The sequence below is a fragment of the Neodiprion fabricii genome, chromosome 2 (assembly GCF_021155785.1).
Source record: "Neodiprion fabricii isolate iyNeoFabr1 chromosome 2, iyNeoFabr1.1, whole genome shotgun sequence".
NCBI classification, from domain to species: domain Eukaryota; kingdom Metazoa; phylum Arthropoda; class Insecta; order Hymenoptera; family Diprionidae; genus Neodiprion; species Neodiprion fabricii.
Window position 1 is genome coordinate 975,176 of NC_060240.1, and position 13,637 is coordinate 988,812.

Sequence of the window (13,637 nt, forward strand, 5' to 3'; positions counted from 1 at the left end):
CGAGTGTTCACTGAATATTGTAGTAACATTTTGGAATCTAATTTTATCTGATTTCAGTTGAATATCAACAACACTAAATTATCACAACGCGCACAATGCGCATGTTATAACTGGCAGCGCTAAATCACCCAAAAACAAATCCAATATCAGTAATGATTATATTTCTATTTTGAACGGCTTAGGTTTAGTTACGGAATACACATGAGGGGGACAGTAAGAATAATTTAAATGTTCTCTTTTTTTCGTTACAAGTCTTTATTGCATCAGCGTATTTGCAGTTTTTTTTTTTTTTATTTTTTTTTATTCCAGCATTGATTACTGATCGAGATATATTAAAATTATATGAAAAACAGAATTCGATACTAATACGATTTAACTGATAGTTGATACGTTCTCATAAATTGTATAACTAAACAGCATCAAAAAAAAAAAAAAATACTTTATACAATTTTTAATGTTGGTTCTTTGATATGACATAAGTATATATATATATGACTTCACTTTCATCTTGTTACCATTAATTCTTCCTTAGGTGCTCTACACTTTTTTACTACTTATAAATAGGTATATGAATATTAATGCTCAACTTACTTTATATGTACATACATAATGCAACAATAATTTTATCGTGGTTTAATTGACTTTGCTTAAACTTAAATCATTATAATACAGGTACAGTTTGAAACTACGATGAAACTTAAAATCGGTTTAAAACCATAAATCCCCTCCTTCATCTTCCTCCTGTTGTGGTTCTATCTCGTGTTTAGTTTCTAATCGATTATTCTGGGCCTCGTCATCACTTTCAGAGACGGCAAGATCGTCTTGAATTTTATCAACAGCCTTATCTTCTCGGGACGGTAAACCGGCAAGCAAGAAATCAGACGGATCGTAGTTTGGATCAACATCCATGCTCTCTTCTGTAGGGGAAAAATGAAAAATAAAATCGTTAACAATACTGACAATGACTATGTATATGATTCAACTGTTGGAAAAACTTACCTTGCTGTAACATCTGTTGTTCTCCAGTGTAGAATCCAACATTACTTAATTGAACCATAGCTTCCGCGGCTTGTTGACTGTCGTCATCTGCGGGTACTTCGCCAACTTCTCTCATTTCGCCAACTTCCAGTGCTTCCATTTCAGTTTGCTCAGATTGTTCGTCAGTTCCAAATGGCACCTCATCGAATTCGTCTTCGCTCGAGAACTGAAGGTCTGTAGAATCCACGAAAATCAAGTTAGTTATTTTAATAACCTCTTCAGTCTTGATGTCACGATTGTTTCCACCTTGTTTTCAGAACATGTTTTCTTACCTTCTTCGAGAACGTCTTTTTTCTTAGCACGCCCGCTTCGACCCAATTCTCCATCCATGTCCCCCTCCACATCAACGAAATCAAAATCGTCCATCATCGATTTGCCAAATGGATTGTCTGGAGAGCTGGTTTGACTCTGGAATAAAAGAGAAAAATTACAATTCGTCACTCTCCTTTGCAAACTTGGCACATCGTTTCATAATCATGTATCGACGTACTCCTCTGAACTCTGGTTCGGCAATGGTGTAATTTTCTTCATCGGGACCAAGCCAGGATGAATCAATATCCGCTTGTTCCATAGCCCGTTGTTGTACTAAGAGAATGTTATTCTCCAGTTGCGTCAAATGATCATCATACTGAAAGAAAGAGACGAATGGTGGTAGATTACACGTCGCTTCAATGAATCATGAGTAATATAGATGGTAAAATTTACCTCGTCTAAAGTTTCTTTACAAGCTTTCACCAAAGTTTCTGCCTTTTGCGTGAATGGTGAATCCTTTCCGTTATAAAGTGTACAGTTCTTCAAAATCTGTGCAATATCCATGAGGAACTCGTGCCGACTGTGATATTTATGTGCTATATACGGAGAGAAGCGATATTTTCATTTAGTACAAATCACAGGGGGAAAAAATAAGTTTAACAATTCCGGTGAAAGAAGTTCGATGTACCTGTAACTTTTTTAGAAATCGATTCCAAGTCCATTGGCCTTTTGATCAAATTATAATAATCTTTGACCATTTTTTTATTAACCGGCTTAAGAAACGGCCAAGCCTCGGTCATGGATTTTAGTTTGTTGTTAACTACATTGTCAAGAATGAAAGAAAGGGCGACTTGATCGTTATCATCTAGGAGCGGATTTATTGCCTTTTCAAGTCTCATTAGACGATCTTCTTTTTCGCCGAGTCTTTCTACACAAGTGTCGAGCATTCGTTTGGCAGCCACAGTCAATGAACTCTTTACTCCATTGTAAAGCGTTGAATTTTCAACTATCTGATTTACATCAGCCAAGAACTCTCCCCTGCTTTGATATTTCTTTTGCCTCAAGTTTTCTCTTATAGTTTGTAAGTCCATCGGCCTTTGAACAATTTTGTAATAATCTGGAACTACCTTTAATCATAGTTGAAAACGATATTAAATACAGGGTTGTCTATGCTGTTTTCTTTGCGTTATAAATTTTAATCTAAGTAACAGATTTATATGTGATCTGAATCAACGTACTTTTGCATTTACAGGAAACAGGAATGGCTGAACATCTGGTAAATCTCTCATCTCATTCAGAATACTTTCCAACATGGTAGACATCACCACAACTGGATCGGTTCTACGTCTGTTTGCCGGTCTTTGTTGACGTTTGAGATAATCACAGTGATCGTCACCAGTTGCCCGACGACGTTTCCGTGCACTAACAGCCTCCTTTGGTACTTTCAGTAACAAAGTACGTCTCTTCATTTCTTCAGCATGCTATGGTAAGACATTCAGCGTAATGTTTTTTTATAAATCTACGATTTCTGAATATCTCATTAAAAATAAAAGATGTTACACCTACCTTGATAAGCTTCGAAGATAATTTAACTTTTGTTCCATCAACATTAACCAAATCTTGATCATCGGTATTAAGCTGCTTTTCGATTTCTTCTTCCTGTTCTTCCGTCATAGCGACATTCACCGGCGCAGTAGGCAAGCTGTTCTGGTAAAGGGGACACGCCTTATTGGTTCGCATATGCCCTACGTTACCACAAGCGCCACATTTTAATTTAAGATCAGGTTTAAGTTTAGGTTTTTTACGTTTAGAGGGAGATATCTCAGGCTTAGGATGCTTAGAGGAAAGAGTAGAGGATTGAAAATTACTTAATGGAAGGATACTGGACGACGAGACTGGCGGGGTACTCAGGTTTGAACGTTCAAATAAGTTTGAGGAGCTGAAAGAATTCGTCACAGGGCCACCCAGCATGCGTTCACGTTCTTGATTCCGTTTGATTCTGCGCAACTGTTCCTGGATTCTTCTCTTTTCTCTTTTCATTTCTTCTTTCTGAGCTTCATCAAGGGTTGCGAATTGTTTGATGAAGGTTTCGTCCTTGGAATTTCTTATCTTTATGTAAGTGTCTATGACGGCTGGTTTTCTCACCAGCTCAACTCTGGTGAATTCCTTTCCGTCAGGATTTCTAAAGGTTCTATATATTTTTAGCACTCTACCTTGTTGCGGTCCATAGTTATTCACAGGACCATCATCTTCGTCGTCTTTCTTTTTCTCTTTACTTTTTTTCTCCTGCTCTTGCATGTCGCCCATTATCATTTTTCTGAGCTCATGTCGTTCCTGTTCTTCTCTCTCAAGGGACAACTGGGTGCTGGTCTTTTTGTTCGACAACATGTTCTCAATATTTTTACCCATTTCTTCAATATCTGAACTATCTTCATCAGAACTCTCACCCTCGTCGGTACTGAGTACTTCATTCGACGACAAGACACGATTCTGCAGGTCGAATATTCTTTGACACTCTTCTTTGTACCTTTCCTGGTGCTCAGCTATAGAGAATCTATTACCTCTTGAAAACTTTGTCATACCCTCTTCTCCTGCTTTCGCTTTTTCCGTCGACAAAGTTCGCACAACGTCAATTACCTCCCACCGTGAAAGTTTTTTAATTTCTTCTTCAGGCACACCAAACTTTCGTAGTAAAGCCTTTGCATTGTTCAACGAAAGCCTACGCAAATCTGCATCTGTGCCAGTAACTGTTCTCTTTGGCTGTGCTTCCTGCTCTTCCTAAACAGCAATGAGAAATTATTATTATCATTTTGTTTAACTTCCCCACAAAAAATGTTCGCATCGTACTTACTTTGCTGATTGTCGGTTTGTTTGGCACTCTTACATAAGAAAAGCCTTCCCCACAGCCTGTAGGATCGGCTGGACCAGCCAACTGTAATAAACATTTCCCTCTCATCGCTTGAATATAGGCACGTGTTGTGTTCCAGGGTGCAACTTTGACTTCATCATCCATTTTCAACTGCATTTCTTCATCGTCGTCATCCTGAGGTGTGAACAAAAACTTTTCACCATACCCAGCATCTTTAAGTCTCTGTTCGGCTGCGATCATACTAAAATAGGCGCAACACTGCTCCGGAGAAACCATAGCTCTGATTTCTTCCTCAGTCGGCAGTCTGAAGTCTGGCTTGATTACCCACCAATTTGAGTCCATTCCTAGTTTAAAAAACGAAGGTAACAAATCACAAATTTTTCAATAATACTATTCTTTGCAGAATTTGACAGAAATATGTAAGGAAATTTTACGAGGCAGATACAGAGTGAAATGTACCTGTTCTTTTAAAATCAGCGCAAAGCTTCAGTCTCTTTCTTATACTGCTTTCACTATGCGATGGGAATGCTTTTTTAATATCATCCATTTTGATTCGCCTAGGAGTGTCACGAGATTTCCAGAATAATCTATATATGAAAACTTGCAAGAAATCTCTTACAAAGTTGTTTGCTCGTTTGGAATTTGGACCAGGAACTTCATACAACGGACACTCTTGTCCAGCAATAAATAAGGCATCTATTTCCCTCACGAAATATTGCTGTCTGAAAAATGGGCAATGTTTAGACCAGTGATTAGAGTGATTCTATTTCTACAACAACCTTTGAAGCAGCTGTACCTTGTCCTTATTATCAAGAAATCAGTCTCTGGACCATTGTGTTCATAAATCGGGGCCCTGTACATGTTATTTTCAATAGCCTGAATACTTTGGCCAGGTGTTAAGATGCCCAAAAATGGGCTGGTGTGCGCATAAGCGACCTCTCCGTATTTGTAACGCATAGGCCCTTGATCCTTTCCAGCTCTTCGTTTGTAGTAATTCTTGACTTTGGAGCACATTCCAACTTGATTCATCAGAGGTGGATGTTCCTCAGAAAACTCAATGAGAACAATTTCCCCATCTCTTCCAGTCAAATCTTCAGGTGTCCTCATGAAGAAGACATCTCCACCTCCCGAGGCAATTCTCTCCTGTTCTCTTTGCTTAGCTTTCTTCTTGATGTGCTTGAGGAGAGGCAACACGTGGTGGGGACCAGTGTGAGACAGAGGTCCGTGACTGTACCTCTTTAACGGAGGTCTGTGGAAATTCCTCAGTCTCATAGGTCCCATGTGTGTCTGTACGAAAGGTGCTCGCAATTCTACGACCGGTGTGCTATGCTGTATTAAATTGCCACCGCCAACTTTTAAGCGTAATGTTGTTTCCGAAGAGCGAGGCATGTAGTAAGAGTCATTTGATATGTTGAATGGATCCCTATCGGGAGACTTTGGAGGTGGAGGCGGAGCATCCTCTTCAAGAACGTTGATAACTCCTGCTTTACCCAGCAAAAGTTTGCTTTTTTTCACATGAGGGTGTGGGATTTTTACCTTAGGTTGAGGCCCATTGTCTTTATGAAGAAGAGCTGGGTCTATGTCATCCGGTATTCCCAATACAATGTTTTCATCGTTTGGATCTAGGGTGAGAATCTTTGGTTTCGGTATTTTCGTCATGTGCTCAGCATCCCAGATAACTTCCTCTTCCCAGAGTCCGTAAACTAACTCCTCATTCTCCACAGGGAAAATAGAGTACCAAGTATCGTCATAGTTTTCTTCACGCTGTTGCTGCTGGCTGCCTTTACCCATCGATGCAAGTTTACTCTTAGACTGCATGTGCAGAGGAGTCGCTATTTGCGATGTAGCAAGTCGAACGTTAGGTGCTACAGGAACAGGAGTTCCTTTTCCTGGCTGGCTGAAGGCCTGAGCAGTTCTGTTACTGCTCGAAGGTACCCAACCAGCAGCATTATTCTTGCTATTTAATTTTTGCATCACTTTATGTTTTATATCATCACCATTCCACACGACATCATCCTCCCAATGCAGTTGAGACACCATAAGAAAGGAATCGTCTGGAAATGTATCCTCATCTTTTGACTTGCAGACTTCTTCAGTTTTCTCCGCAAGTTTGAACCCATAATTAAAGCCGTCACCAGTCTCTGGGACTTCCAACATGTCATACCAAATTTGGGCTGGACCGAAGCGCCAGTCTGCAACTTTTGGACCCATGTCATTGCTGTCTCCCATGTCGCCAGTTTTACCAGTTTGTTCCTTGTCTTCGACGGGAAGCAATAACTTTTCTTCATCATCTGGGATACATTCATCTGGTGATGGAGTCGGTGCGTAATGCATTTTCCACCCCTGTTGGAAGATTGACTTAAATTCTCAAATTTGTCATATTTCTCACAGCTTTCAAAACATTTTCTAATGTCAAAATTGCTTAGTAGAAGAGTACCTAACTACATTTTCAGCTAATTAAAAGCTTTTCAATATTTATTGTACCTTGAACTTAGGTTTCCTCTCGTCGTGATCAGATCCCGAGTCTGAATCCTTCGGATCGTGGTGTTTCTTCTTTTTCCGCCGTTTCCGAACACCCCGCCAAATTTGTGGAAGGCTGCTAGGTTTGCCAGGGCCAAAAAGTCGCGAGAACCTAAGAACCTTATTGGGGCGAAAATCAGGAAACAATTCCGTAACGTTGATATTTGCATATTTGGAAGGCAGCATGGAAGCCAAGGGCGTTTCAAGCTTACGCTGGCGAGCAGCTTCTGCCTCTTCAGGGGTCAGAGCTTCTTTTTCATCTGGAATGGGCGGAGGAGGCATTAACTGAGTGTCAGATTTATTGACTCCCTCCTCATCATCTGCATCGTAGTCACTGGCTGCCCTATCCTGTTTCTTGGAGGACGCTTCTGCATCATCTTCGTTTATGTCTTCAGCTAATTCGTTAATATCAGAGAAATCCAACGCTGTTGGAGATTTTTCTAGATAGTTGACATCGTCAGACTCGGATTTGACACCTGTTTTATTTTCATCTTCATTTTCTCCTTTCTCATTTTCTTTTTCATTCTGTTCCTCATTGTCTAGAGCAATCATTTCCTGCAGTAAACTGCTAAGGCCGAGGCGACCCAGGGAAGCCAAATGGCGCTTCGCCTCGGAATCTAATATATCATCCTCCAACTGACCATCTTCATCAATGTTGCCAAATAAAAATCCAGTCATATTCATTTCCAGATCCATGTCTCTGTCGTTTTCCTCGTCTGAGTCAACCATTTTCAGCAGATACAAATGAGTGTGTTTTTGAGAAACGGTGGCTTTGAATCAGTAAAGATTAACTATTTTGAGGTTAGATGGTTGGCTTTACAAGTGGGGATTACTATCCTGTATTGATACATTAATTTAGTTTTTTAGTTTTTAATCGTATTTTACGAATATTAATTTCGCACCTATAAAGTCTTGTCAATGTCTACGTAATAAATTGAACTTGGGAAATCAAAAGCTCACCCCTTGTTTAGCAACATTACTCGCAATCATATCCCGTTTTTAAAGCGTTGTCTAGTTTACGCTAGTTTTTTAGAGTGTTGGCGCCATCTGATGCAAAACAGATTCTTAGAACTAATTTTCATTTGCAGACGCATGCTGATAAGCGAAATAGATTTACCATCGCAGTAGGGTAAATGCAGTGAATAATAAACTATGATGATGAGGCTGGATTTTCACGGGCGTGAAGTTGACGCAAAAACACCCTGCCGTTGGTGGCAAAAGGTCGCGAGCACGGTCTTATAAACAGGTTTGGGCACTCCAATCCCCTTCCTATATAACGCAGCGTGACCGACTTGGAGCCTGTGTTTCTCAATTTGTGCACCAAAGACCGGAGCGCTGCAATCTCCGAGGCTGCAATCTCTGTATGCTTATTAAGTAGGCCTCTCCCTCACTAGCGCTAGCGGCGAAAATTCACAACATCGGCTTCATTTTCGAGCACGGTTTTACAGCCGGTGTACCTAGACCGATCATAAAGACCGTGGTCGCTAGTGAAAATAGATACGACGAAACGGTAAAATGCCTCGAGTTTTGAACTAGGTAGTTGAGACAGTGGTTCTCAGTTGCGTTTTTATCCCAAGGATTTAAAAATCTAGAATTTTTGATTGACAGTGGAAAAAACGGAATAAATGGGGGAACGAAAAGGAAATCACATAAAACGTAGCGATTTTTCAAGGTGAGAAAAAAATCTAATTGATTCTCATGCTTCCACAACCCTGAATTCGTGCATGATTGAGACGCCGCCTATTCATACGCTTATTACCTATGCCCATACTGAAAATGATGGAGGGCGTCCAGAGCGTTTCATCAAAACAATGAATAATAATATAAAATGGCAACAATACTTGACTCGCTTAAATGCATTACATGCATTACCATTCTACAATAAATAGAGTAATTGGAATATTATCTTATATCTCGAATAGCTATTATACTCATACAGCTGATAAACAAACTCTGTAGAATACGCTGCGAGCTACGGCACATATCGATAGTTGCAGCCGAAGAACGTTCCACGCTCTTCTGAGTGCGTATTCTGCATTCCAGGGGTCCAATTCTGAGACGAAAGATTTTTCGCTGAAAAATAAAGTATAAAGGCTATATCTTTGCATTTTTGGCGAAAATTATCGCGATTTTGAAAAGTGCTGGAATAAATTCTTTCATGCACTATTCCGACGTAATTTTGCGAGAGAAATCGACTGGGCGCAGTCCCGATACGCTGCGAGCAACAGATCAAAAGTTACAGCCAAAAAACCAGAACCTGTGTTTTCGACGTTTTTCAGCGGGTGCTTTTTCCTTCGTAATTTCTCTCCTGTTGATCCCACGCTCTTTTGGCTGCGTTTTCTGAGTTCCTGGCGGTCCAATTAGTCAGGAAATGGTCGTACAAATCGAATCTGAGACCAAAAATTTTCGGCTCCAAAAATGAAGAAAAAGTAAGGCTAACCCCTTTGCATTTTTGGCGAAAATCTTTGCGATTTTGAAAAGTGCTGGAATAAATTCTTTCGTGCACTATTCCGACGTAATTTTGCGAGAGAAATCGACTGGGCGCAGTCCCGATACGCTGCGAGCAACAGATCAAAAGTTACAGCCAAAAAACCAGAACCTGTGTTTTCGACGTTTTTCAGCGGGTGCTTTTTCCTTCGTAATTTCTCTCCTGTTGATCCCACGCTCTTTTGGCTGCGTTTTCTGAGTTCCTGGCGGTCCAATTAGTCAGGAAATGGTCGTACAAATCGAATCTGAGACCAAAAATTTTCGGCTCCAAAAATGAAGAAAAAGTAAGGCTAACCCCTTTGCATTTTTGGCGAAAATCTTTGCGATTTTGTAAAGTGCTGGAATAAATTCTTTCGTGCACTATTCCGACGTAATTTTGCGAGAGAAATCGACTGGGCGCAGTCCCGATACGCTGCGAGCAACAGATCAAAAGTTACAGCCGAAAAACGAGAACCTGTGTTTTCGACATTTTTCAGCGGGTGCTTTTTCCTTCGTAATTTCTCTCCTGTTGATCCTACGCTTTTTTCGCTGCATTTTCTGAGTTCCTGGCGGTCCAATTAGTCAGAAAATGGTCGTACAAATCGAATCTGAGACCAAAAATTTTCGGCTCCAAAAATGAAGAAAAAGTAAGGCTAACCCCTTTGCATTTTTGGCGAAAATCTTCGCGATTTTGAAAAGTGCTGGAATAAATTCTTTCGTGCACTATTCCGACGTAATTTTGCGAGAGAAATCGACTGGGCGCAGTCCCGATACGCTGCGAGCAACAGATCAAAAGTTACAGCCGAAAAACGAGAACCTGTGTTTTCGACATTTTTCAGCGGGTGCTTTTTCCTTCGTAATTTCTCTCCTGTTGATCCTACGCTCTTTTCGCTGCATTTTCTGAGTTCCTGGCGGTCCAATTAGTCAGAAAATGGTCGTACAAATCGAATCTGAGACCAAAAATTTTCGGCTCCAAAAATGAAGAAAAAGTAAGGCTAACCCCTTTGCATTTTTGGCGAAAATCTTCGCGATTTTGAAAAGTGCTGGAATAAATTCTTTCGTGCACTATTCCGACGTAATTTTGCGAGAGAAATCGACTGGGCGCAGTCCCGATACGCTGCGAGCAACAGATCAAAAGTTACAGCCGAAAAACCAGAACCTGTGTTTTCGACATTTTTCAGTGGGTGCTTTTTCCTTCGTAATTTCTCTCCTGTTGATCCCACGCTCTTTTGGCTGCGTTTTCTGAGTTCCTGGCGGTCCAATTAGTCAGGAAATGGTCGTACAAATAGAATCTGAGACCAAAAATTTTCGGCTCCAAAAACGAAGAAAAAAGTGAGGCTAACCCTTTACATTTTTGGCGAAAATTTTCGGAATTTTGAAAAGTGCTGGAATAAATTCGTTCATGCACTATTCCGACGTAATTTTGCGAGAGAAATCGATTGGACGCAGTCCCAATACGCTGCGAGCAACGGATCATAACTGACGACTGAAAAATATGAAATTGACACCCGGTTATTAATTAAAGAGGTGGAATAGAAAAATCACAAACTCATCGTTACAAAGTTTCAGTTCCAGTTTATTCAATGTGTTTTATTTCTAGTACAAGTGTTCAGGTGTCAATGTATACTGCTTTACCAAGTTTAGTTAGCATAATCATAATATTGTATACTTATACATAATACTAATGATGATCTATTCTACATAATATTATACCACTTATTTTTATTATTGAGGGCCAGCTTCCACAAAGTAGACACTCATTTGTTGGGCAAATGTGTAGCCATGGCATATAGTTTAGCGGGCCGCCACTGGAGTGCGCGACGAGCGGTATGTCTATACTTTTGAAACAAATGCGAATACACGACTTCATGTTTGTTCTGATCACGGTTTAGAACCATGGTTCTGATAGCTGTCGGACATTACTTTCAATGGTTTACCCAAACGCAGTGACTGTAATGACCTGAGTTTTTGAAGTAAGTAAAATATTTTATCGCGCCATGAATACAAAGGAAAAGGAAAAGTACATTGAAGAATTCGATTTCCCGCACTGCGATGAATCAACGAAATATGAAAAAGTTGCTAAAATCGGCCAGGGTACTTTCGGGTACGTGATCAATTCATATGTTAACAACTCCCACTGCAAGGTTATGTTTGTTACAATCTTTAATTACTTTTTCACAGAGAAGTGTTTAAAGCAAAGGAAAAGAACAGTAACAAAAAATTCGTAGCAATGAAGAAAGTTCTTATGGACAACGAGAAAGAAGGGGTAACTATCAGAATTTTTCGTCAAGCCGCATTATTCATCTTGTAGCTTCGACCTTGTTCTCTTAGTCGTACATTTGCTTTTTTACTCGTCATGACTCCCGTAAACAATTGGAATAACTTACACTTGAGATCGTGTGCCTAAGCCCTAGATTCAACACCCTGTATCGCGTTATTGTACTGCGACTGTTAGTCATAAGCATCATTCCATTCTAACCCCAAAACCATTTACCTAATATGGTATCATTGCAGTTTCCCATCACAGCACTGAGAGAAATAAAGATATTGCAGTTACTGAAGCACGAAAATGTGGTTAATTTAATTGAAATATGCAGAACTCGAGGTATGTTCATCAGAATCGAATTGCATTGGTTGTGAGAAAACTGCAGAATACTCAGCGCCGCGCTATGATTTGTTGTTATAGCGGCTCAATACAACCGTTATCGATCGACGTTCTACCTGGTGTTCGATTTCTGCGAACATGATCTAGCAGGTCTATTATCTAATGTAAACGTCAAATTCAGCTTGGGTGAAATAAAGAAAGTCATGCAACAACTACTCAATGGCCTATACTACATTCATAGTAACAAGGTAAGTTAGATTCAACTAATGTTTCTCTGAAAATCATTTATATCTGCCGAAACTCCTAATTACGTTTTTTACATTCACAGATCTTACACCGAGATATGAAGGCTGCCAATGTTCTTATAACAAAAAACGGTATATTGAAACTCGCAGATTTTGGACTGGCGCGAGCTTTCAGTGCCAATAAAAACGGTCAAGTAAATCGTTACACAAACCGTGTTGTCACCCTCTGGTACAGGCCACCAGAGCTGTTACTGGGAGACAGAAATTACGGTCCACCAGTAGATCTATGGGGGGCGGGCTGTATTATGGCGGAAATGTGGACTAGGTAAACGATTTAAGATTTGAATTAAGTTTTTTGCTATGGCTGCTTCCAGTATATTTTTAATGGAAGTGCATTCATATTGTCAAACTTTTATCAAATCCAGATCACCCATTATGCAAGGAAACACTGAACAACAACAGCTCACGCTAATTTCTCAACTATGTGGATCTGTGACCACCGAAGTATGGCCCGGTGTAGAAAATTTAGAGTTATTTAACAAGATGGAATTGCCCAAAGGACAAAAAAGAAAGGTACACGAATTTTATAAGAAAATTAAAACATTAATTTATCAATCGAATTTCATTGTAAGAAGAATTGCACTTGAATCAATAAATGACAAATTCATGTGTACTAGGTGAAGGAGAGACTAAAGCCGTATGTCAAGGACCCCTTTGCCTGTGACCTTTTAGACAAATTATTAATTCTCGATCCCAGCAAAAGGTATGACTCCGATTCGGCACTGAATCACGACTTTTTCTGGACCGACCCAATGCCCTGTGATCTCAGCAAAATGTTGGCGCAGCACACTCAAAGTATGTTCGAGTATTTAGCACCGCCCCGACGACCGGGTCACATGCGTCACCCGCATCACCCAGTTCCTGGAGGTCCTGCCAAACCAAGTTCGAGTATGGCGGACAGTGGTTATCAGGATCGCGTATTCTAGAATGTACATAGACGCAACAGACACTGCTACACAAATACATTATACCTAGATATAGTTAGATAGAATTTATCTAACGCTTTTCAAAAAGCGTTGCTGTATGACTGAAACGTGCGATTGCATTTCAAGAGTGTTGGACCAGTAGCGATTTATCTGGCCCAGTTCGTGTACATTAGACTGTTATATATTGTAATTTTTTTTAATTTAACACGTGTAATAATATACGCAAATATACATTTTCTATATCAATTCAATTACACTCATTCAATTTCCTCTGTCCTCCACTTATATGCTTCGACTTGCCGCCGATTTTTTAATACACTTTTATTTACGATTTGAATCGTCCGTTCCGTGGAAAGTAGCAAAATATGTTATTTGATGAGATGATGTTGGTTATGTATTACATTGTTCGAAGATACGAACTTTATTTATTCCAGAACAAGTGAACACGACAGTGTATATAAATTTATTGTTTATTGCACTCCTTATAAATATAATCGAACAGGAAGCGATTCTGCGCAGTTTTCATCTATATTCTGCAATAAGAGGTGTTGGTGGCTAGGTTCATGTATATTATCAAACATTTTAATATATCAAATAGTATCTAGTTAACTATTATAAAATTAGGCATTTTAGGACTCAGGAAAAATTACAATTAA

At 39.7% G+C, this 13,637-nt stretch overlaps 2 protein-coding genes across 3 annotated transcripts; one reads left to right on the forward strand and one right to left on the reverse strand.

The window, feature by feature from the left end:
* Nucleotides 1–250: 250 nt before the first annotated feature.
* Nucleotides 251–7,882, reverse strand: LOC124175340 (transcription initiation factor TFIID subunit 1). Of its 2 annotated transcripts, XM_046555471.1 has the most exons (13): nucleotides 7,640–7,882; nucleotides 6,644–7,516; nucleotides 4,956–6,502; nucleotides 4,619–4,881; nucleotides 4,142–4,503; nucleotides 2,857–4,068; nucleotides 2,529–2,771; nucleotides 1,979–2,417; nucleotides 1,744–1,886; nucleotides 1,529–1,666; nucleotides 1,311–1,446; nucleotides 1,000–1,212; nucleotides 251–917 (listed from the first exon to the last, which is right to left on the reverse strand). In XM_046555471.1, the coding sequence occupies exons 2-13, from the start codon at nucleotides 7,406–7,408 to the stop codon at nucleotides 709–711; spliced, it is 5,670 nt and encodes a 1,889-aa protein (XP_046411427.1). In that variant the 5' UTR covers nucleotides 7,409–7,516; nucleotides 7,640–7,882; the 3' UTR covers nucleotides 251–708. The 2 variants fall into 2 exon arrangements, with proteins under 2 accessions (XP_046411427.1, XP_046411426.1); XM_046555470.1 differs by having other exon boundaries at nucleotides 6,644–7,882.
* Nucleotides 7,883–11,016: 3,134 nt separating this feature from the next.
* Nucleotides 11,017–13,227, forward strand: LOC124175367 (cyclin-dependent kinase 9). Its single transcript, XM_046555564.1, has 7 exons — nucleotides 11,017–11,249; nucleotides 11,327–11,411; nucleotides 11,660–11,750; nucleotides 11,832–11,998; nucleotides 12,079–12,320; nucleotides 12,421–12,568; nucleotides 12,673–13,227. The coding sequence occupies exons 1-7, from the start codon at nucleotides 11,143–11,145 to the stop codon at nucleotides 12,979–12,981; spliced, it is 1,149 nt and encodes a 382-aa protein (XP_046411520.1). The 5' UTR covers nucleotides 11,017–11,142; the 3' UTR covers nucleotides 12,982–13,227.
* Nucleotides 13,228–13,637: the final 410 nt, after the last annotated feature.

Coding starts and splice junctions, on each gene's coding strand:
- LOC124175367 (XM_046555564.1), top strand. CDS start 11,143: ATGAATACAAAGGAAAAGGAAAAGTACATTGAAGAATTCGATTTCCCG. Junction 11,250..11,326: donor ATCGGCCAGGGTACTTTCGG/GTACGTGATCAA, acceptor ACTTTTTCACAG/AGAAGTGTTTAAAGCAAAGG. Junction 11,999..12,078: donor ACTACATTCATAGTAACAAG/GTAAGTTAGATT, acceptor TTACATTCACAG/ATCTTACACCGAGATATGAA.
- LOC124175340 (XM_046555471.1), bottom strand. CDS start 7,408: ATGGTTGACTCAGACGAGGAAAACGACAGAGACATGGATCTGGAAATG. Junction 4,504..4,618: donor CGCTGATTTTAAAAGAACAG/GTACATTTCACT, acceptor TTTTTAAACTAG/GAATGGACTCAAATTGGTGG. Junction 4,069..4,141: donor ACAAACCGACAATCAGCAAA/GTAAGTACGATG, acceptor ATTGCTGTTTAG/GAAGAGCAGGAAGCACAGCC.